This window comes from Anabrus simplex, chromosome 5, assembly GCF_040414725.1.
Source record: "Anabrus simplex isolate iqAnaSimp1 chromosome 5, ASM4041472v1, whole genome shotgun sequence".
NCBI lineage: Eukaryota > Metazoa > Arthropoda > Insecta > Orthoptera > Tettigoniidae > Anabrus > Anabrus simplex.
The window spans coordinates 387,784,083-387,796,532 of NC_090269.1; the positions used below are offsets into that span (position 1 = coordinate 387,784,083).

Sequence of the window (12,450 nt, forward strand, 5' to 3'; positions counted from 1 at the left end):
TATCTGCGCTTTTTCTCATCAAAATTTTGATATGATGACAGTTTTATTGTTGTCGTATACCTATAGATCTCACTACGACTAATCAGAATAATCGTCTCATATCATGCTACTACGCCGGAGTCCAGAGCTACGGAGATTTTAGTATCTCAAGATGGCAGCTCCCATATATCACCTGTTGCATCATACCGTCTTCACACTCGTGCTGCTTAGTATAACGGTCCTTCCTATTTGCGGGAGACACTGAACACAGTCGTCGCACATGTTTTCTAGAAATTATACTAATATTAAAATTGTAATACTTTTGTGACTCTCAACGGCCGAAGTACGGCTTCTGGGTAAATAATATTTAAATGCCTTACTTTACAACACGGTCATTTTAAGTAACCGGTGTAGTAAAGTTAAAATAAAAAAATTAAAAACTATATATATGGTCTCACAAAACAAATATTCTCAAATCTAATAGAACTTCACAATGAAAATCTTCAGCTTTTTTTATAGTCATTCGACCGGGTCGGTAATGGACTGACAGAATCCCCCATCTAGCGGCGAGGATAGAAATTTTGCTGGTTACCGAAGCCTGTCGCACTTCTGTGGGGCAATGATTAATGACTGACAGATCAAATGAAACGATATTGGAGGGTGTTGCTGGAATTAAAGATGACAGTGAAAATCGGAGTACCTGGAGAAAAACTAGTCCCCCCTTTGCTTTTTCCACCAAAAATCTCACATGAAGTGACCGGGATTTGAACCACGGAATTCAGCGGTGAGAGGCCGGCGTGCTGCCTCCTGGTCCACTGAGGCTCAGTAACTTCAGAATATCAGTTTAAATCCATTTCCCTCCAAAGTAGTTAATGATGTTGTTTGAGTCATCATTTCATAGACTGATTTGATGCAGCCCTCAATGCCATCCTGTCATGTACTAACCTTTTCATTTCTACGTAACTATTGCATCCTACATCTACTCTAATCTGCTTGTCATATTCATACCTTGGTCTACCCCTACCGTTCTTACCACCTGCACTTCCTTCAAAAACAACTGAAAAAGTCCTGGATGTCCTCAGATGTGTCCTATCATTCTATCTCTTCTTCTCGTCAAATTTAGCCAAATCGACCTCCTCTCCCCAATTCGATTCATTATCTCTTCATTCGCGATTCGTTCTATCCATCTCACCTTCAACATTCTTCTGTAACACCACATTTCGAAAGCTTCTATTCTCTTTCTTTCTGAGCTAGTTATCGTGCTTGTTTCACTTCCATACAATGCCACGCTCCACACGAAAGTCTTCAAAAACATCTTTTTAATTCCTATATCAATGTTTGAAGTGAGCAAATTTCTTTTCTTAAGAAAGCTCTTCCTTGCATGTGCTAATCTGCATTTCATGTCCTCCTTACTTCTTCCATCGTTAGTTATCTTACTACCCAAGTAACAATATTCATCTACTTGCTTTAAGACTTCAATTCCTAATCTAATATTTCCTGCATCACCTGCCTTCGTTCGATTGCACTCCATTACTTTTGTTTTGGACTTATTTATTTTCAACTCATCTTGTACTCCTTACCCAAGACTTCGTCCATACTATTCAGCAGCTTCTCAAGATCTTCTGCAGTCTCAGCTAAAATAACAATAACATCGGCAAATCTCAAGGTTTTTATTTCCTCTCCTTGGATTGTGATTCCCTTTCCAAATTCCTCTTTGATTTAATTTACTGCCTGTTTTATGTAAACATTGAAAAGGAGGGGGACAAACTGCAGTCTTGCCTCACTCCTTTCTGGATTGCTGCTTCTTTTTCAAAGCCCTCGATTCTTATCACTGCAGACTGATTTTTATACAGACTGTAGATAATTCTTCGTTCTCGGTATCTGATCCCAATCAACTTCAGAATCTTAAATAGCTTGGTCTAATCAACATTATCGAATGCTTTTTCTAGATCTACGAATGCCATGTACGTGGGCTTGTCCTTCTTGATTGGATCCTCTAAGATCAGACGTAAAGTCAGGATTGCTTCACGTGTTCCTACATTTCTTCTGAAGCCAAATTGATCTTCTCCCAACTCAGCTTCAACTTGTTTTTGCATTCTTCTGTAAATGATACGTGTTAAGATTTTTCAGGCATGAGATACTAAACTTGCGCTTTACGTCGCATCGACACAGATAGGTCTTATGGTGAAGATGGGACGGAAAAGGGCTAGGGGTGGGAAGCAAGCGGCCGTGGCCTTAATTATGGTACAGCCCCAGCATTTGCCTGGTGTGAAAATGGGAAACCACGGGAAACCATCTTCAGGCTGCCGACAGTTGGGTTCGAACTCACTATCTCCCGAATACTGGATACTGGCCGCACTTAAGCGACTGCAGCTATCAAGCTCAGTAGATACTAAACTAATGGTGCAGTAGTTTTCACACTTGTCAGCACCGGCTTTCTTGGGAATAGGTAAAGCAATATTCTGCCGAAAATCGGATGGGACTTCTCCTGTTTCATACATTTTACACACTAAATGGAATAACCTTGCCATGCTGGTTTCTCCTCAGTAATTCAGGGGGAATGTAATCAATTCTGGTTGTCTTGTTCCTATTTAGATCACTCACAGCTCTGTCAAACACTGACCTGAAAATTAGGTCTCCCATTTCATCAATATCAACAGCCTCTTCATATTCCAGAACCAAATTATCTACACCTTTACCTCGATGCAACTGTTGGATATGCCCCCGCCATCTTTCTGCTTTGTCTCCTTTCCCTAGAAGTGGCTTTCCATCTGAGCTCTTAATATTCATACACCTAGATTTCCTTTCTCCAAAGGTTTCCTTGATTTTCCTGTATGCAGCATCTACCTTTCCCAGGACCATACAACCTTCGACATTCTTGCACTTCTCCTTCAGCCATTCTTCCTTAGCTACCTTGCACTTTCTATCCACTTGATTCTTTAATCTCCTGTATTCTTTTCTGCCCTCTTCATTTCTAGCATTCTTGTATTTTCGTCGTTCATCAATCAGGTCTAGTATCTCCTGAGTTATCCTCTGATTCTTTGTTGATCTTTTCTTCTTTCCTAAGATTTCTTCAACAGCCCTAGTGACTTCATTTTTCATGCCTATTCACTCTTCCTCTATTGTGTTTCCTTCACCCTTTTCATTTAGCCCTTGTGCAACATGTTCCTTGAAACAATCCCTCACACTCTTTTCTTTCAACTTGTCTAGATCACGTTCTTTTGCATTCTTTCTTTTCTTCAACTTCAGATGGCATTTCATGACCAACAAGTTGTGGTCAGAGTCCACATCTGCTCCTGGGAAAGTTTTGCAATCCAACACCTGGTTTATGAATCTCTGCCTAATCATAATGAAGTCTATTTGATACCTTCCAGTGTCTCCAGGTCTCATTCATGTGTACAGCCGTCGTTTGTGGTGTTTGAACCAAGTATTGGCAAGGACTAAATTATGATCAGTGCAGAATTCAACCAGCCGACTTCGTCTATCGTTCCTTTATCCCAATCCAAATTCTCCTACTGTATTACCTTCTCTTCCTTGGCCTACCACTGCATTCCAGTCTCCTATCATAATTAGATTGTCGTCACCTTTTGCATATTGTATTAAATAGTTAATATGTTGTACGATATTCTGACAGTAACATCATATTACTATACTCGATCTGCTATGATTGTCAGCCATGATGAGAAGAGAAGAGAAGAGAAGAGAAGAGAAGAGAAGAGAAGAGAAGAGAAGAGAAGAGAAGAGAAGAGAAGAGAAGAGAAGAGAATGGGAGAAAAGCGTTGAGAATAGGAGAGAAGAGAATTGATGAGAGGAGCGGAGAACGAAGAGAAGTGCGATGATGATAGTAAGTGAAGAGATAGGGGAGAAGAGAGGACAATTTTGAATTACGTCGCACCGACGCAGATAGGTCTTATGGCAGCGTTGGGATAAGAAAGGTCTAGGAGTGGTAAAGAAGCGGCCGTAGCCTTAGTGAAAGTACACCCCCGGAAGTTGCCTGGTGTGAAAATTGGAAACCACTGAAAACCATCTTCATGGCTGCCGACAGTGAAGTTCGATCCCACTACGTCCTGAATATACAGTAAGCTCACAACTGTGCACCCCTATCTGCACGGCCAACAAGAGGAGAAGAGAGAGGAAGGGAAGGTAAGAGAAGAAAAGGAAACAGAGAATAGACGAGAAATGAAGAAAGAATACGGAATTATGTTTCATAATTATAAGCTCCACTCTACCCCAGCTAGGAGAAGTCTATGTAATGAGGACCTGCGAGTAATTTTGACCGGTAATATTTTTGGTATTTGCAAGTTTGATCGCCCCCTGTCTGAGGCAAGGTCAGCAAGGCAGCCGAGGGTAGCTTTCTTCCTGGAAGTTGTTTTGCTAATGGACTTGAGGTTGTAAGGTGAAGGGAAAATTAATCTTAATACTCACATTCCTATCAAGCTTCTACGGTGAGAGTACTGTGAAGTAGTTATTTCAGCAAACAGTGTCCACCTTTTGCAAGTACTGATGAAATATCTAGGTAAGTTTTAACATAGTTTCATTCATGAATTTTAAGTATGTTGCATATTATTATTTTAATTATATTTGTTCGTGGCTCGACCTCTAGAGATCATTTGCCAGTAGTTGCACCATATGAAATGAACCCGCGTGTAATTGTAATTGTGGAAGTGTAGAGTGTTTTATCACTGTCTTACAAGCCAAACTTGACCACCACTATTCATAGTGTCGTATTTTATTGCTTAGAATTTCATAACACTTAAATCGCTTGTAAGTATTTCTTTATATTTGCATGTATGTTGCATATTCAGCCCGAAGGCTGGGTTGACCCTCCACAGCTCCGCCAACAGCTGTCATAAATATCACTGAAGAGGCGTACTAGAGAAATGAGGAGTGAGATAGTTTCCCCGTTGCTTTCCTCACCGAGCCAGAAGTTGCTATTACATATCAGTCTGCCAAGCCCATTGAAAGACATGCATCAACCGACCTTATGAGAGATATTTTCTCTCCATACATAGCAGGGCCTGGCTGCATAAGGAATGGTATTACTAGCATCGCCCATACCTCAGTCACTTTCATATTATCAAAGCCAAGGATGAGACTGGAACAAATCTATAAAAATAAGAAATTTATTGTAGCCCATACCAGAAGACAAAGGGCACTGTAAACACTACATCTTCGCCAACTTACCAGTCCAAATAACACCATCACCTGGTCCAAGTTACACGCATCGGTCCAAATTACACGATAACAAATTATAGAATTGCTTTTAAACAAATCCTAAAGATAATATTAACATTTTCCCACCAAAACATTTGATACATTCTACTAATTACCGTGTATACAATTTGAAAAAAAAAAATTACGGGCAGTAGACTTATGGACGTTTAATTTTAGGTGGTCCAAATTACACGGACTTCCGGAAGGAAAGAAAAGAAAATGAAAAAAGCGAATAGCCGAGAAATAAGGAAAGAATATTGAATTACGATTCATAATTTTATGCTGTACTGTACTCCAACTATTACCAAGGACACTAAATCTCTGTATTATTGTTAGCTACATTTCAGATATATCCAGCGACCACACAGTGTAGAAAGTCCAACTGACGTTTTCCATCGACTACTTGATATATGAAAAATGATCATACTATTGGCTGAATGGTCAATTATTTAGAGTGCTTTCTGTTCACGCGATACTTTTCACCATCTGTGTTTAACAAATGCTTCTAAACGTCATTCTGTTACAAAGCACTGGTCTGGTTCACATCCATCACGTCTCACGTCACATTCTAATTCGAAATTAATAAAAGAGCTATCAGTATTGGTCTGCTGATAGTGGATAGGAGGCAATTAGTAAAAACTTCCAGCGACCCATGCATGATGCATGTCTTGAGTACTTGCTCCTGTGAACCCGTGGTTGACATGCTAGTTGTCGTAATTGTAGTAGTAATGTCGTATAATACAGTGGAGATATTGCAGAAGAGAAGTGCAACTCAGCAAAAAACAAGCAATCACTGTTACGTTATTTTTGATACCTTTTGTGGGCTTAGGACATTGTAGGACATCACATTTTCTTTTCTTCTGGCTTGGTAATATAAGGACATTCAATACCTGGCCTTCTTAACTTCATAACACGGAAATTTACGATGAAAACATTTATTCGTATCGAGGAATCTATTTTGACTAAAAACGTGTTAATTCGCCGAGCAAAATACCGTGATGCGAGTGAGGAAGTAACTAGTCCCACCCGTTAGGCTCGTCTAACTCTATACCCTTTATACTCTTCAATCCTCTTTATTAATATCTTTCTTTCTGTGCTATAATATAGTCATACCTTACCACATTTAAAGGTACATACCTGTTTTCACACTAATCAGCAATTGCTTTAAACCAAACGCAGAGGTCGTAAAATTTGTTAATCACTTTCCACCGGGCACATTTACTGTTTAAAACTGATTTGTTATTCTCTTGTCAACTATATGGAACTTCATAATAGTCCTACATGTTTAACATTCTATCACATTTATTTTGAGAGGGATTGGAACACCTCCATGATCATTTATATCGTCACTTATATCGTCTGTCACTTCAGTTTCTCTATACAGTTAATGTATAGTAATATTCTTATATAGAATATATATATAGAATATTCTTCCATCTAGTTGGTTCCGTCTGATTCAACTGACCTTCCTAGATTAATTTATTTAACGTTTGTCGATAATGCTTTATAATTCCCGTTATAAACTTAGCTAATTTTTGTTATGATAATCCCTAACTCCCGTTTCTATGAACGAATATTTGGCCCAATATTTATCCTCTAATTCCAATTTTATCTTCTTCTTTTATTTTTCCTACTTTTAAAGACACCACTCAAACGTATTCGTCACTGGTGTCCTCTCACGCCATCTCTCCACTGACAGCTCGGAACATACCACTTAGTCGAGCAGTTCGTCTCCTTTCTCCCAAGTCTTCCCATCCCAAACTTTGCAACATTTTTGTAACGCTACTCTTTTGTCGGAAATCGCCCAGAACAAATCGAGTTGTTATGGGGGCAATGTTCTGTTGTTCTTACGCAGAGTTATCTCTGTTACAGGTTGTGAACAATGGAGCGGTTTTGGATATGAAATGTTCTGTTGTTCTTACGCAGAGTTATCTCTGTTACAGGTTGTGAACAATGGAGCGGTTTTTGATATGAAATGTTCTGTTGTTCTTACGCAGAGTTATCTCTGTTACAGGTTGTGAACAGTGGAGTGGTTTTTGATATGAGATGTTCTGTTGTTCTTACGCAGAGTTATCTCTGTTACAGGTTGTGATCAATGGAGCGGTTTTTGATATGAAATGTTCTGTTGTTCTTACGCAGAGTTATCTCTGTTACAGGTTGTGAACAATGGGGCGGTTTTGGATATGAAATGTTCTGTTGTTCTTACGCAGAGTTATCTCTGTTACAGGTTGTGAACAATGGAGCGGTTTTTGATATGAGATGTTCTGTTGTTCTTACGCAGAGTTATCTCTGTTACAGGTTGTGAACAATGGAGCGGTTTTGGATATGAAATGTTCTGTTGTTCTTACGCAGAGTTATCTCTGTTACAGGTTGTGAACAGTGGAGTGGTTTTTGATATGAGATGTTCTGTTGTTGTTACGCAGAGTTATCTCTGTTACAGGTTGTGAACAATGGAGCGGTTTTGGATATGAAATGTTCTGTTGTTCTTACGCGGAGTTATCTCTGTTACAGGTTGTGAACAATGGAGTGGTTTTTGATATGATATTTTTTGTTGTTCTTAAGCAGAGTTATCTCTGTTACAGGTTGTGAGAAATGGAGTTGTGTCGATGGCTGGTCTTCTGCTTGTTAATATGTGGCCTCGATGCTTGTCCCCTAAACTGTGCATGCAGCAATGTGCGGGGCTACTATTCCATTATCCAGAAAGTGAACTGCAGTGGCTTGTCTCTCCCCAGTGTTCCTGAAGTGCCGAGCAAAGTCAACGTGCTGGACTTATCATTCAATAACATTACCCATATACATAACACAACATTTTCTACACTGAGCTGTCTCTCTCATCTAGATTTGGAGGGAAACAATATTTCTGAAATAGACAACAATACCTTTGATGGTTTAGACTCTCTTCGATGGATCGATCTCAGCAAGAATAACATCACTGTGTTCTCAACTAGTTTATTTTATAATAACATCAATTTGGAGTCTCTGGATCTTAGTTATAATGCACTAATGCTGCCAAAGCAAGGCCCCATATTGCAGGCTCCATCTGTCACTCATTTATATATGAAATATTGCAATATTAGCAAGCTCGACAAGAAGGCATTCAGTGGTCTCCATGGTTTGATATATCTAGATTTAAGCTATAACAAGCTCGGATTGATTCAACTTACAATATTTGATTATACCAGAAACCTTTATACCATATTAATGAAGAATAACAGTTTAATTGCCATTCGTGATAGAGATAGACAGCGTAGCAGACTAGAAGTCCTCGATATAAGTGGTTCGTTTCCTGGGAAGCTTTCCCTATTATCCGAAGTGGAGTTACAACAACTTATTATGAACTCTTGTAACTTAACGAATAAGTATCAGAGTAATATAGAGATTCCAGAAGACATCTTAATACTAGAGTTGAATAACAACAATATAATCACCTTTGACCGTCACATAACCGAAGGATTAACTCAACTTCGTCAGTTACATCTCAAAGGAAACCGCATAACCAGTGTTGTGTCGAACGCGCTAAAACATAATTACTATATCTGGAAACTGATTCTCAGTCACAACCCATTTAATCTGCCTGAAGATGGTACTTTCTTAAATTCGAAAAGTCTTCGTATTTTAGATATGAGTTGGTGCGCCATAGATCACTTGTCAAGAAAAACGTTCGAACTCATTTCCGGGCTGAATGAATTAAACTTGAATTACAATCAGATATCTGTCATAGAGGACGACGTGTTCTCCGATCTTCAGTTCCTGAGGGTGTTGTGTTTGAAAGGAAACAGGATAGCTGTCGTCGAGAATAATGCTTTTGTTTATAACTACAAGTTGCTAACGCTGGACCTATCTAATAATCCTCTAACTCTTCCACCTAAACGCTCACTCTTCAGATCGCGTTCCTTAACAAAGCTTGCCATGGCATCTTGTAACATAACGCATCTTCCGTCAAATGCTTTTGTTTATATCCCTTATCTTACCAAACTTGACCTATCATCTAATGAGCTTGAGCAACTTGATTCAAATGTAATTTCAAGAATGTATAGATTAAGTTGTGTGGACCTGTCAGGAAACCCACTTGTTTGCGGTAATGTATTTCATTCATTAATGGAAGTCTGTTCTTCTAACTGCATTCGGTGTATTGCCAACTGTTCTGAATGGACGAGACCGCCAATCTCATATACAACCAGCCACCCAACCAGTCAATCGATACTCACTGAAATGACTACGGAGTATACAGACTTATCGACTATAGAAACAACGGAAGTGTCTACTGAAGAGTCGGCAGAAGTGTCGACCACAGAGTCGATAGAGGTATTGACTACAGTGTACACAGAAATACCGACCACAGAATCAACAGAAGAATTGACTACAGAGTCGACAGAATTATCGACCACAGAGTTGAGAGAAGAATCAACCACAGCGTATACGGAAGAGCCGACTACAGAGTCGACCGAAGTATCGACTGTAGAATATACAGAATTGTCGACTACAGAGTCGACAGAAGAAACGACTATGAAATATACAGAAATTACGACCACAGAGTCTACAAAAGTACCGACTACAGAGTCGACAGAAGAATCAACCACAGAGTTTACGGAAGTATCGACTACAGAGTCGACAGAAGTATCGACTGTAGAATACACAGAATTGTCGACTACAGAGTCGACAGAAGAAACGACTATGAAATATACAGAAATTACGACCACAGAGTCTACAAAAGTACCGAGTACAGAGTTGACAGAAGAATCAACCACAGAGTTTACGGAAGTATCGACTACAGAGTCGACAGAAGTATCGACTGTAGAGTATATAGATTTATCGACGACAGAGTCGACAGATGAAACGACTACACAATATACAGAAATATCAACCACAGACAAGTTTAGCACCACGTATACAGAAATGTTGACTACAGAACTAACGACAATACAATATATAAAATCTTCAACCCCAGAAAGTACAGAAATATCGACAATAGACTCTAAAGAAGTAACGACAACAGTGTTCTCCAGTACTGTAAATGAAAGCCTCTCAGAGACCACAGCACCACCTACAGAAGACACGGATAGTGGAGAGTATGATATTGACGAACCTCCGTTATACGATGATCCATCAGTGTATGAGGGGAGGCGCTTGGCACATGAAGTTACGGATCCCGTGAAAGGTAGCTCTTCCACTAGTATTATAGTCACTTTCTTCGGGGGACTGATCCTAGGTGCTGCAGTTAGTGGTCTTTTACTTTGGAGAAAATATTATATACGGTCCAGAGGTTACAGGTCCGTGGAGTCTACTTCAACTACCGAAAGCCTATATGACATACCACTAGCGTAGGTAAGCACTGGAACAGACATCCAGGTTGATACACAATAAGTGACTAGTGTTCTTCATGGAAGTGTGAAGCGTGCGCTCAACACAGGAACGACGCGAGACGTATTAGATTCTGTGAAAAATACAATCCAACTACGAGAGAAGTATCTAAGAGATGGAGTAATAAAAGTTAGTGATTCAATATGCAATTTATCCCTGGCCAACTTCCTCCATATTTTAGGTACGCGGGTTGATTACCTAAAAATGGATAAATGATGCAGACTGATCATAGAAAATATGTAATGAAGATGTGTAAATATTTTTATGATTACTCTTTTGATAATCGAACGATACTCGTATGTTCGATGACAAAGAGGTCAATAATTGTTAATTAAAATAATCTAAATTTTCTCCAAATCCACCGACGAAAATCTTAACTCTCTGTTTACCTGCGTTCTGAAAATGTGCCGCACGTGATGAACTGAATGGAAATATTTGGAAGAGAAGAACTTTAGTGGTTAAATTTCAAAGTATCACTTAGGTGTACTCGAATATATTTTAAGTTCATACGTATTTAATATGGTAGAACTTTCAGAGAAACTTGAACGTTTCTAATGTTTGATAACAGTAGAAGTTCTCGGTTGTATTAATTTGTATTTTACTGACAGAGCTCTTATTTGAAGATTATCGCTGTTTAAAGGAGAATTTAAATGAAAGCTGATGAATATTGTGTTTGAGACTGAAATGGATCCTAAATCTAGAGGAGTAGCAGCAATATAATGATCTTTATTGATTTTCTGAATTATTTATTTGTAAGCAAATTTTATTGTGCTTGTGAATACAGTTAACTCCCAATAATTTGTGTGCGTTTAATTCCCATATCTACTGTTAAAATTATTTTCACCAGTAAACTTTTCATCAAGAGAAGTAAAGTGACCATTTCGTCAGCGGGTGGGATGCTTGAGACGAGTAAGAGTACTTGGAAACTGCAAACATATTAAAGAAATCTCTTCTGAGTGAACTAGAGGTTAATATTGACTTCGGGGAAGACATTATTCTAAACCTCACGCCCAATGACTGTTCTGATGCATAAACAGGAGATAATGTGGGTGAATGTTTCGAGATCGGTAAAGAAGAGTAGAATGAAGATAAGGAATTGAGAAGAATATCTTCCACCTGTTGGAGAAAAAGTTGATGCAGATTGTCAACAATGCGAGATTGACGTCGCAGATTGGTGGATACGAAACTTATACTCATCATAAATGGTATTCAGGAAGACACTAATTTGTATTACATGGAAAATTATTACGACTTTTCTTTTTACAGAGATTTACATTATATATTAGAAATTTAAGATAAGAAAGAAATCAGAAATCCTCGAAAAAATAAAAGCCAAACAAACAGAAAAACCTTATTTATTTTGTTAGACCTCACTTTAATACTCTACTTTGTAAACTGTTATTTTTCGTATTAAAAAGTATTCCACTGTAGCGATTATTAATATAGCACAATAATGATATACGTGATTTCATTTATAGCATGTCTTTACCTTGAACCATTAGGAGTACCTTCTACAAGCCATTACTAAGTGAAATAAAACAGTAGAGATAGATCGCATTACGAAATTCCGTGGATGTTCGTACATTAATAATCGGGGTACACAGTATATAATATTCATTTTTTAAAGTTGTATGTTTTTAACTACGTAAGGTACGTGTACTGTATTTAATGTTGTGTTATTATTCTACGACTGAGGAAATGGATACTTTTGAACGTATTTATTATTTATTATTTAAATCTAAGAGCTGATTTTGAAATATGATCTCAATAATTCGTTACAGGTAGACAATATAATTATCCTTTATTAAAAGCTTCGGTATAGACACAGCGAGCAACATTGTTATACAAATATTATTACCATTCTTATTTCTTTTAGAACTGAAGGTATTCCTCACT

The 12,450-nt window shown here is 38.4% G+C and overlaps 1 protein-coding gene across 2 annotated transcripts in view; it reads left to right on the forward strand.

The window, feature by feature from the left end:
* LOC136874963 (insulin-like growth factor-binding protein complex acid labile subunit) overlaps nucleotides 1-12,173 on the forward strand; it is a 55,330-nt gene extending 43,157 nt beyond the window's left edge. For both annotated transcript variants that reach the window (XM_067148675.2, XM_067148676.2), the window contains one exon: nucleotides 7,776-12,173. In XM_067148675.2, the coding sequence (XP_067004776.2) occupies nucleotides 7,786-10,518 (2,733 nt within the window). In that variant the 5' untranslated portion in view covers nucleotides 7,776-7,785 and the 3' untranslated portion in view covers nucleotides 10,519-12,173. The remainder of the gene's footprint in view (nucleotides 1-7,775) is intronic.
* The last annotated feature ends 277 nt before the right edge of the window (nucleotides 12,174-12,450 follow it).